Raw genomic sequence first — 12222 nt, 5'->3', positions numbered from 1 at the left:
CATCTCGTGCCAAAAAAGTATCACCTTTCACTGTCTTGGCCTTCCAATCACTGTACCTGACATTTCTTTATATCTATATAGCTCTTAAATGTACATTTACGATGTCGAAAGTAACTAACGGACTAACGGACCAGCAGAGACACTAGAATCAAGTGTGTCCAACCAAGCTCACACAAAAGAAGTTGAACATGCACTGAAATGTTCTTGAAACAATTTAGTGAAAAGCAGGGCCCCTTCTTCATACCAAAACTACCATCTCTCTATTTCCCTTTTCCCCCTCCTCATTCTCCCTCTTCCCATTTCAACACCTTCTCCCCCCTCACTCTGCATGCAGCTGAGAAAATAGCCCCGTTGCTTTTAGATAGACCTTGACTCTGGGCTCCAGGTCAATTTCCCTAGTTTCCTGACGCCATACACCACCAACAACCAGATGGAGGGAGGGGGAGGACAGGACGATAAGAGAGAGAGCAAAGGGAAAGAAAGAAAGAGAGAACAAGAGCAATAAAAACAGGAGACATACCAAGAGGGAGAAGGGAGGGGAGGAACAGAGGAGAGAGAGAGAAAAAAACAGAGATCTCCAAGATTTGAGCTTCCACCATCTGGTTTGAGCTTCAGGAATAAGAATTTGATTACATGACTTTCCCCCTAAAAACACAGAGGGAGGATTGTTGAGAGAACTGCTGCTACAGCAAATGAGACTGGTTACAGTCCAGGGTTGTACATACCCAGAGGATTTCCTCATGGGGAAATAAATGACATATATCATTAGACTGGTCTCACAGCTCTCTGAATCTTCCTACATTAAAATGCTAACTTAACACATCATACGCAAGTTCAAACTTGAGCAGAAGCAGAAAACACAGACATACACTCAAAGAGACCAACAGTTTAACCAGTTTATTAAAACCACTTTACTTGGAAGTTAAATCAAGAATAAGCAAACTTGGAATGTTGCTGAGAATGCCCCATTGCACAGAAAAACTGGTAACTAGAGTAGGTCAAAGCTGAAGCAGTACAGACTAAGACAGACATAAAGACTAGCTGAAACCTGCAAAGACTAGATAAACCACACATGATGATTTTTTAGCCATTGACATTCAGGAAGGAATATATATAATATCTTATGACTGAGAAGGGTTGGGTAACAAACTCGGTACTTTTTGTTTTTTTAACAAGCGTGAGAGCATGAAGTACTGATTAAAGGTACTATTTGGAAGTGGTACTGAATTCCAGATACTGGTGCTGGTACTGGTATCGCCAGCACTGGTACCAGTTCAAATGTGAACGGGACCCAACCCTCAGACTCAGTACATACACTAAACAATACACTGAACCACTGAAGTTCTGTTGGCAGACAATGCTGCAAATCCTGCGAGAACGTTAACTGCAACTTGTTCTTGTACCAAACAAACACGGACAATGACAAACAGTTTGCACTGTTGATATGCAGAGACATTTGTGTGGAATGGGCAAAAAAGGTGAGAAAACAGTGCAGAGTTTGGTGAGGTTCTAGATGGAGAGGTGGTTAAAACGGTTGAGCCTACAAAGGGAACTGGAGTGAAATTGTAAAACTAAGCCAACTGCAGGTAAAGCTGTTTGTCTACCAGTATGCCTCCATCAGCTGACACACAAGTGACATACATCGCAAATATAAAACAGGTTTTTAAAAAGTCTTTCTGAGAATGACTGGCAGTAATGATATGTGAAGACATCAGATGAGACTCTTGACATATATTTTCATGACGAACCACCATGTTAGTCCAATTTGAAATCCAGGAGCAGACAGCCTACAGGTTAAAGCATCATGTCTATCAAGCATCCCATGCTGGAAAGCATTACAACCAACACGTTCTCACTCCCTTGTCAAATACCCACATATGGTCAGTGGCTTTTCATGTCAATGTATGATGCACCAGGCATCCTCCTGCATCAGTTTTGGACATTCAAGGACTGTGTGTCAATTTATGCTTGTTACATGCATTGCATCTATTCAAAATAAACACAGGAAATGTACAGTTTCTGCTTATCAAATGCATACAGTATTTTTCAAAATAGAATGTAGCTAAATCACTTTGTTCTTAGGTTTACTTTCTTAGGTTTAGGCAACAAAAAACTGTGATTAGGTTTAGAAGAAAATCATCATGGCCTGTCTTAAAATAAAATTTGTAACTAAAAGAAATACAACGACACATGACAGATGCCACTAGCATAGTATACGCATACTAGCACACTATGGCTGTGCCTGAAATCATTCACTCATTCACTACTCCCTCCTCACTATATAGTGAGCTCATCTGCAATCAATGTGAAAAAACACTTATGGACACTACTCAGGTCATTTTCTCTGTGCCATGAATTACATAATTGCTGTCGCACAATTAAAACACGTCATATCAATGTCAGTCGGTGAATGATCCATAACAAATACTGACATGCATATTTGTGATAAAAACATGAAATTATACTGAGCGTGTTTTCCCCAAATTAATAAGTAACATTACAAAGTACTTGTGGCCATTTGTGCTTTGTTGTGATATGCCCTGTTCTGCTCACATTAAATATGGGCCTATTAGTAACATTACACTGGCAGACAGACTTAGACAAATTTAATGACATAATGCATTACACCAAGCCAAAACTACAAAATTAAGACTTGTGTTGTAATTAACTGGAATTACTGTATATTAACATTTTACATTTTCATACTCTTAAAATCTTGAATCACGTTTGATTCCCCATATCTATACACCTTCTAAGATGCAATAGCTGAAAGAAATCAAATGAAGACGTGAACACACTTCTTAAAGCTCCTGTAAAATTAGTTTACAGAGGGTTAAGTAAGTATTAAATATTCATGACAAAATCAGCAACAAACAAAGGAAAAGGTTGTAAAAAAAACTTAACAGGTATAACTTATTAAAGAGTTTAACAAGCAAAAATTCAGCTTCAGTTAAAAACTCTGCTTTGTCAGTCAGATTTGAACGCCAGTCGGCTGACAACATAATCAAACAACCGCACAAATCTAACTCCAACCAAGACTTTGGCAGAAGAATGTGTTTTCATGTAGGAGCCCATCAATCAGAGAGCAACTGATTGAGAATGTGTTTTCGGGGCCTGTAAAAAAAAAAGCAGCATTTTTTTCCCACACTAAAAGCATATTGTTTGGCTTAGCATATTACTCAACAGTGATGAATATAAATAAGGCATTGCCTATGGCAATAATTCCATGTGCCACAGGCAATGAAAGCACACCATGAATCCTACTGATCCTGAAAGGCCTGTCCTTCACTGTGCTGACTTACAAGCAGAATGCAGCTGGCAGACTGTACACAACATTCAACTGTAGACAACGAAACCTGTGTGGTTCAGGAAGTCAAAACATTTCCACTCTTGAGCCAACAGGTGTTTTTCAATTATTGATTATTCAAGTATCATAAACACCTGCAATCCAATACCACAGCCTGACAACAAATGCACCGTTCTAATAGTACTATAGTGAGTGACCATCGTGAGTTAGAGGGCTCCTGCAACAAACTGCACTACATCGTAGAGGAGCTCATAATCATGTGTACTTCCTGTGCTTTTTTTAATTGGGCTCCTACATTTCTCAAAATATGACCACCCAGTCACAGAAGAAAATGTTGGCACTATATGTTTCTGCAAACCACAAATGTGTTACATTTGCACGTCTTGTATCATTTCAACAATTCTAAAGTGAAGTACAATATTAGCTGAGTTTGTCATTGGGAGTTGGAGGATGGCGTGAGACCTGGGCAAGATGCCTGCCAAGCTGCAGACCACTGTTCAAGACCAACAAACAGCAAAACCGGGACCTGTCACTGTTTTTCCTGCAACTTTTCAGCCCCCAAACTTGAGTGTTTTTTAGCAACCCGTAGCTGTTTATGAAGCGCGAAAAGTGCCACAAAAAGCAGTTGATTTTTACTGAGACATCGCTGAGTGCCCTTTTGGGACAGTGGCACAAAAAGCTGTTCCATTCTACTGAGACATTGCTGCTTTTCCAGCCAGGATTGTGCCTCCAAAACTAGGTATTTTAAGCCAAAACATGATCTTTTCCTAACCATAACTAAGTGCTTTTCTCAGAGGCTGTTCAATCCCCAGCGTTTCCAGTCTGCATGTTAAGGTATACTTGGGCCAGGCACTGAACCCCAAATTGTTCCTGGTGGCTGTTCTACTGGTGTATGCGTGCTTACAAACTTAGTAGCAGGTGGCACCTTATATGGTAGCCCCGGCCACTAGTGGCGTGAATGGATGAATGTGACATGTAGTGTATATATATTAAAGCACTCTGAGTGGTTGGAAAACTAAAAAGGCGCTATAGAAGTGCAGGTCCATTTACCACGTTAGCCACAGTGTTGTTAAAACATAACATCTGAAAGTATTCCCTACAAAATAATGCGCAAATGTAACACATCCATGGTTTGCAGAACAATGCCATTTACAATGCCAACATTTTTTCTGGCGATTGGGTTGCCGGATGCTGCTGGGCTATCTGATACTAATCATCACCATAGAGGTCCATGTTGTTGGGAAGAATATCAGTGTTTTTCATGGCTGTTCAACTCCCATTCAAATGTCGACTCTGAATGGAAGGCTGTAACAAAGAGCAGCCCACTGGGTTGCAAAGAGACAGAGCTGGAGAAATAGAGACTTGGAGATATACACACACATTTGCTGGACCCATTCCTTGCAGGCAGCCGACCTAAAATTAGTTGGTCATGGAGTGCTGAGTTGAAATTCAGCGTCTGACTATTTTTTAACTGTTGCATGACCAGGCAATTTAAATGGTTGTTTGAAAGAGATGTGTAGAGGTAGAAAGGGTCTGTTGAGCATGTTTTCTGGTTGCTTTTCATATTTAGACAGTGCACACATTAAGACACAAAAATAAGTTTGGGTTCTCACTCACGAAATAAAAATTGTTTGTTTTAGTCAGCTGCAGAAATGTGTTAACGTAAACAGGAAGGATCAATTTTTAAATGATTAATCCTGAAGAATTTATAGTTGCACAATTCCAGCAAAATGTACGAGGTGCAGGCTTAAAAGCATCCCCCTTTTTCCCCTACACTGCAGCAGCAGCTACTGCCCAAGAATAGACTAACGAAAATTATCAGCACTCCTGACATGGGCAAAGGACACCCATCAGAGATACAAGACCTAAGTCCAGAGAACAGAATCTAGGTCAGAATACTTCCAGATTAGTTTTAGCTTGCCTAGAGGCTTTTACAGTAGACTCAGCACTGCATACTATTGCTGCCCTTCAGATTTCTTTATTTGATTGACTTAAGTTCAGTTAGGGGCATGAACAAAACCACTGAACAATCTCATCATCAGTATGTTACAACTCTTTTTTACAGGTGTCTGTGTGTCATAACATCAACCAGTCATAACTGCAAATGATTTGACAACAAATATGATGACATTAAGTGTATCTCAACTTATACAAATTAATTTTGGTCCCATAAAACTGCAAAACTATGTAAAGAGACGACTACAATACCAGCACTGTTCATCTCAAGCTCGGTATACTCTGCGATTTTGGGCTGTCCCAGAAAAAAGATGACCAACGTGAAAGAAATGTGGCGATATCTTTGGTCGTGGTTCTCAAACGGTGGTCCCATGTTGCACAGTGAGAGGTTCAAGGATGGCTGTGCGATCAAAGACAGCCTGGGATAAAATTCTGACAGTGTCAAAAATTGGGGATGACCATCTCACTGTGTGACTGCTGTTATGACGTACGTCTACAAACCAACCAATAAAAAATGCAGCATGAAGTAACGCACTGGCTCGAAATCCAAACAGACGGATAGCAGCTTGCCATGTAAGCAAAACACGGTAAAAAAATGTGTGGGATTCCAGCAAAAAGGAAAACCTCATAGGGTTGTGGCAGCAGAAGCCATGTGTCCTCCAGCTCTTACTATGATCACGTAAAAAAGGAGGAAGCATAGAAGGAAATAGTGGCAGAGTTGCAGCTGCCAGGTGAGCAACCTAGCAGCTAGAAAACACACACACACAGACAGACACACCGCAGTACAAAGTGCCCACAAAACTTTAGGTAATGGTAAATGGACCTGCATAGCACCTTTCTAGTCATCCAACCACTCAAAGAGCTTTTTACACTATGAACACACTACAAGGTGCCACCTTTTTCATACACACACACACACACACACACACACACACACACACACACACCAAGCACCAAGCAATGTGGGGTTCAGTATCTTGCTCAAAGATACTTCAACATGCAGACTGGAGGAGCTGGGGATCGAACCACTGATCTACTGATTGGTGGACGAACCGCTCTACCTCTGAGCCACAGCCGACGGCCAATAATGTGACAGTCTATTTTGCGCTTCACAGGCTACGACATACAGTGACAGGCTACGACGTACATTTGGAGAAGTTATAACCTGTGCAGCATCCTTGCACACACTGTGTAAAGCTATTGCATTGTACGTCGTAGCCTGTGATTCTGCAGGTGCTGTCATTGTACCGTATGCATACATCAAACTCGTACCCAGTCGTACCCAGGTTTAATGGATCCATGTCGCACAGTGTAGCATGCTTTAAACTTATAAGATTGCTAAAATCTCATATAGAAGGCTTAATGCGGATGTTAAAAAGCCTAAAATATAGGGGCTCATGCACACCTTCAAAAACTTGAAGTGCATAGGAGGAAAGTGTCCATAGACGAAGAAAAGGGAATTCCTGCACACTGTGGTGTTACTTGCAATAAACTTGATGATGGTCTGACAAGCAAAACATTGTTTATCCAATTAAGTTTACTGAAGGTAACAGGACAGTGTGTGGGAATTCCCTTTTCTTCGCAGATGTGTAAAAAGCCTCAAGTTAAGGCTGAATGTTGGCTTTTTATATTTGGTAACTTTTATTAAAAAAAATTACTTTTTGTCATATTTTCTGAAACAGTCACTTTATCCACAAAGTAGTCCATGAGACGGACAGTTTGGAAAAAATGTGCTCTTCCTCCTAATGGCATTTGCTAAAATCTACCACAGCTGTGCGAAAACAACCAATCAGAGTCGAGGAGTCTCTAGCATAGCTGCCAATTACAGTATGTCCATAACTGCTCATTGACTGCTGTCATACTGTCAATCTAGGCAGCCCTGATCAAATATGAATCAATACTCTGTTACTGCATTGTCTATTTCTCACCTCAGATGTTTTCAGAAACATATGTTAGTGTACTGTTTAGCTGTAAACAGTATCTGAAGTTGACTTTTTGACTCACCAGCCAATGGGACTGGTAGATGAAAAAATCCACTGGCTTAGCACATTTTTTGCTGGCCAAAATAAAATCAATTTTTTTGTATCATATATACAATTGTTTCAGTACATTTGATTGAGAAAATAAGGTATTATGTTTATTACAAAATTAACAAAGACACTGGAGCAAAATCTGAACTAAAATTATTATCTAACAACTGATTACCACAGCTTCATTATTTGATTGAGTTCCTTCAGGTAAGCACTGATGTAGTGTTTACGTCTAGGGCTTTTATTGTGAAAGGTAAGAATGGAATGAGTGGAGCTGTAATGCACTGCTTTTGACAGCGTAGGAGGCAATTAAGATTTTGCCATCTTCCCAACAAGTGATCAGCTGATGTCTCATAGGGTACACAGTGCTGCAAAACTCTGGCTCTGGCAAAACTCAGCGTCCTGGCGCCATTTAGATGCACGTAAAATACGTCTGTTGTGTTTGTATTTGTAGATCTGTGTGTGTTTGTGTGTCAAACTCAAACACTCACAGCAGAGCAGTGCGCCCGTAAAAGACACCAAAATGCAGTACAGATTCAGCATATTACATGGCTATTCAGGTACAAACATTTTCCCACCAGTGTGGCAGATAGCTTTCAGATATTTTCTTGCCAGACAGAAAATCTGCCCACATTTGGCTCTTGTTGAGTGTTAATTTCGGACCCTGGCTGTGCTTCTGTTTTGGCTCAACTCTTTTCAACATGGCAGCCAGGTCACAAACTTTCTAACAAATTCCATTAGAAGCACTACAAGAAGGAGGATGAACATGACATTTTGTTTTTTCATAAAAGTTACCAATTATAGCTTGCACCTTATAGTCCCTGTTACACTTTAAACATAATGCTCTAGAGTAATGAGGCATATCAACAAACATATGTTACTGGCCAAATGCTGGACTGTTTATTGGAAACCAGCAATGGAGTGTTAATAGTTAATGGACTCTGGTACATTCTGCTGTTTCACTGCGTTATACAAAATGCAACACAGAACTAGGGGAGCAGACAAGGTTATGGACATGTTATGACATGTCACACAGGCATGAAAGCTTAAAATCTGCTTCCTATTCTTATACAGTGATGAATCGCATTATGACCTGTGACAACAGTCTGTTACAGAAGAATGTGTTCATTATCCCACAACAGACGGGTTGTGTTTAAAAGCTGTATTAGAAGAAAAAGGAGAGGCTTTTTGGATTTTTCCTCCACTCCCTTTGTCCTTTCCGCTACATTCCTTTCCTCTATTATACCAAGTTATGCAACTACTGCTCCTGGATGTGTACAGGCAGAGAAAGACAGAGAAAGAATGAGAGAGAGAGGAAATGAGAGAAAAGCATGGTGTTCAGTCAAAATAAGACACTTTTACCTAAAAGCAAACACATCTGCAGTGGGGGTTGGGGGGGTGGGGGGGTCGCTACAGCGCAGTATTGTGATATTTTGCATAACAAATATTATACACAGACATAGTAGACAAGTATTGATTTTGTAATTAAATAAATTACTAATATTGTAAATACTAATTATTTTTTGGTAGCCTAACAGAATACTAAAATAAATTGCTTTTTCAGTTCACTGAATACATGTTGCTGTAAAAAGTGATTGAAGTTAGATGAAAAGACTGAAAACTTCATCATAGATAAAAACAGATGCTGACAAAGTTTTTCCTGAATTTGCAGTAAAGGTAGTAAAGCACAATATATCACGATACATGTTAGCACAATACAATTCAACAACAACATATATAATATAATAACAACACAATAATATTGCATCATAAACTAACAATTGTGATAAGGGACCGTTTGTTATTTATGAGACGGGAGGTGGGTGGTGCAAAAAGGGGGAGGCATGTCAAATATTTTTTAAGCACTGAAGGGAACTTGTGTTTTTTATTTTAGGTTCGGGATGGGCATACAAATTTAAATGGTTGTATTTTGTATTTATTTCACCACAGCTTTTTAAAGAGTACATGCCCAAAATTACACCATTTATTGTGGCCAGAAAGTGTAAAAACAGAAATTGTTGTTGGATTTTCAAATTTTCGACAGCCCTTGGACCATCATGTGCGATGAAGGCTTCTGTCAGAAAAAATGCATAAACAGATCTGGGCTTAGAATAGTTATGTTTAATCTGCTGTATATCACTTTATTCCATGTCTCATTTCAATTTTGGCCAAAAATAAACCGTTTCCACAAACTAACCAGCATGAATGTTAAGAGTTAAATTCCAAGGCTTATTTCAACTCCAGAATTTTGTCTTTAACGTTTTACTTTCAGACATCATAAGTTTTAAAAATGTAAGAAGAGGAAGAAGAAGTAGTACACTGCAGCCACCCACTCTACTGATAAGTAAATAACAGCCCCTAATATCGTATCGGGGGGCTCTGATGATTCCCCCTACTAATCTCCAGTGTATTAAATACAAACCTCTGGTCTCTACTTTTCCCACACAGGTTCCAAATGGCATGACAATAGATAACTAGCTTTCCAGTAGCCAAACAAATCCACGCAAAGCCACAGAAATTTGTTTAATGGGGTTAAGTTCGCCTGTCCTTCTGTGTGATAACTATGCTATGTTCGCCAGGTTAAACTGGGCAGGGCCGGCTAATAATATCTTAAAGATGACAGCTGTACCGGACACTCCTTAATGGATGAACAAGTTAAACTCGAAAGGTTCCACCTTCACCGATACTTAAAAAGTTACATATTGTTACGGGTGACTCACCAGCAGCGTGCATGGCCATGATTCATAAACAACATGATTAGCATTAGCTTTTGTCTCAATAGCAAATCAACAGCCACAAGGCTAACGTTAGCTATTCCGCCATTTGTAGTACAAGGACTAAATACTGTGTGTTGTGTGTAACTACTTGTTAACCCAAATTATGTCATTTATTGTTGACAAAGTTTCCGTACTAATCTGGAAAATTAAAGGAGTAAGGTCACAAGTTAGCTCAAGGACGGTAACAAGTTAGCCAAGCACGCTAACAAAGTTCGATCCAATCAGCAGCCCTAATTTTCTCCAAGAGGAAAAAATGACCATTTTAGTTCACTTAGAGTATTTCAGTTGTCTTGGTACTTACACAACGGTTCTCGAAATCATCCAGGACACCATGTTTGTTGTGTAGGGCTGTGTCAGAAGTAGAAGACAGCCCGGTGATAACGTTAAAGGCTAGCCGTACCGCTGTAACACTTCTTCAGCCAAAACTTCGATAGGCGAATCCAGGACCAGCTAGTTATGTCGCTGTACATCGGCCAACCAACATGTCAGAAAAACGTCCACTCTCACTGCTCTGTCTTTGCAGCCATACCTAGGCGATAGAATATCTATCCAATATGATTCTTGATGTTTAGTAGCAATCTCTCATCCTCTCCAGGTTTCCTCCTTTCCTCTCTACTTTACTCCCCAGTTCCTGGCACCAGAACGGTGCTTACAGATAGCTCCTGACGTCAACAGGAAAAGAACAACCTCCCGAACAGGCTATTGGTCAGTTCAGTCTGTTTACAACAAAAAACAACTCTCATTGGTTGGCCGCGTTTGCCCATGTGACTTTTGCGTTTGACAGAAGCGGTGGAATTTCAAACTCAGCGACCCGGGCTGTGATTGGTCAGTCTGAGATTCGTGGCGAATTCCAACCAACCGGTGAGAGAAGCAATGAGGGTGTTCGATGGGTTTTCCAAGCGTTGTTGTTGGGGAGCATTTTCCCAGCGTCGAGATGTGTGATGGCTTTATTTTACGTTTTAGTGCACTTAGTGTATGTGGACTCAGCCTCAACAGCTTGCTGGTCACAATATTAGAAACGTCAATATAAAGAGAGTTTCAATAAGGCCCTCTAGGATCGACCAAAGGAAGAGCGAGTGTGTGAAACAAGCGCTCTTTTCTCGTTGGAAAATATATCGTGAAGGGCAATGACTGTACATTAGTTATCATTGATCTATAGGTGTCTGTTTACAAAAAATGTATCATTAAATGTAATGAAGCAAAAAAGAGTCAGTGTTTCTTGCTTTGCAGAAGAAAAAAAACATTTTCTCCTTTATATTAAGCTGTGTTATAGAATCATTTCAGGAACAAGAGGTACAATAAAACATATCACAGTTGTAAGTTATAGGCCAACACATTTGAATCATGAAGAATCCTACAAAGTTTTGTTCATCAATAGACTAAATAAATTGAAATTAGAACAATAACACAGGTTCATGAATATTCTCAAAGTTTTTTCAAATGTACATTGTGCAAGGTATGGCATATAAAAGGGGCAGTTCAACCCCAAATCAAAATACATATTTTTCCTCTCACTTGTAGTGCCATTTACCAATCTAGATTGTTTTGGTGTGAGCTGCCAAGTGTTGGAGATAACTGCCTTCTCTCTAAGGCAGATGGAATTAGATGGCACTTCCTTGCAGTACTCAAAAAAAAAATACATTTGAAAAGGTCAATAGCAATGTCTTAATTAACACAATGTGTTAATTTTGTTAACAAAAACTATGAGGAAAATTATTTGTCAACCTTTTTTCCAAGATGAAGACACGTTGATGAGCTAAAAATAGATCTTGATGATAAAAACTATGACGAAATCTATGTGTCATTTTCGCTGACAAGACGAGACTGGATGGGAATGTTGGTGGTGGACTATCGGACATTAAAAATGAGACAAGAGGAGAGCAGAATGATAACTTTTATGAAATGTGTTAGAAAATGAAAGCCGAGAACAGCCATGCTTCCAATTATGTTCTAATGCTGTTTGAGCAGCATGAGATTGGACCACCGACTGGCTGAAAACTCCAGTAAATAGTCTGTACCAGGATGTTTTGCTAGCCTGCAAAACACTCACATTGCAGCAGTATAAGCAAATGAGCAGTTGTTAGCTGTCATTCAGCAGAAAATAATCAGCCATGTGTGTCTGACTGTGGATGATGGAGCTGTTCAATGGATT

The 12222-nt window shown here is 39.7% G+C and overlaps 1 protein-coding gene across 1 annotated transcript in view; it reads right to left on the bottom strand.

The window, feature by feature from the left end:
• reep3b (receptor accessory protein 3b) overlaps nt 1-10717 on the bottom strand; it is a 64277-nt gene extending 53560 nt beyond the window's left edge. The window contains exon 1 of the mRNA XM_033611477.2: nt 10372-10717. Within this exon, the coding sequence (XP_033467368.1) occupies nt 10372-10403 (32 nt within the window). The 5' untranslated portion in view covers nt 10404-10717. The remainder of the gene's footprint in view (nt 1-10371) is intronic.
• Between the last annotated feature and the right edge of the window lie 1505 nt (nt 10718-12222).

This window comes from Epinephelus lanceolatus, chromosome 21, assembly GCF_041903045.1.
Source record: "Epinephelus lanceolatus isolate andai-2023 chromosome 21, ASM4190304v1, whole genome shotgun sequence".
NCBI classification, from domain to species: domain Eukaryota; kingdom Metazoa; phylum Chordata; class Actinopteri; order Perciformes; family Serranidae; genus Epinephelus; species Epinephelus lanceolatus.
Note: the sequence above shows the minus strand (reverse complement) of the source record. Positions and strands in the feature narration are given on the sequence as shown.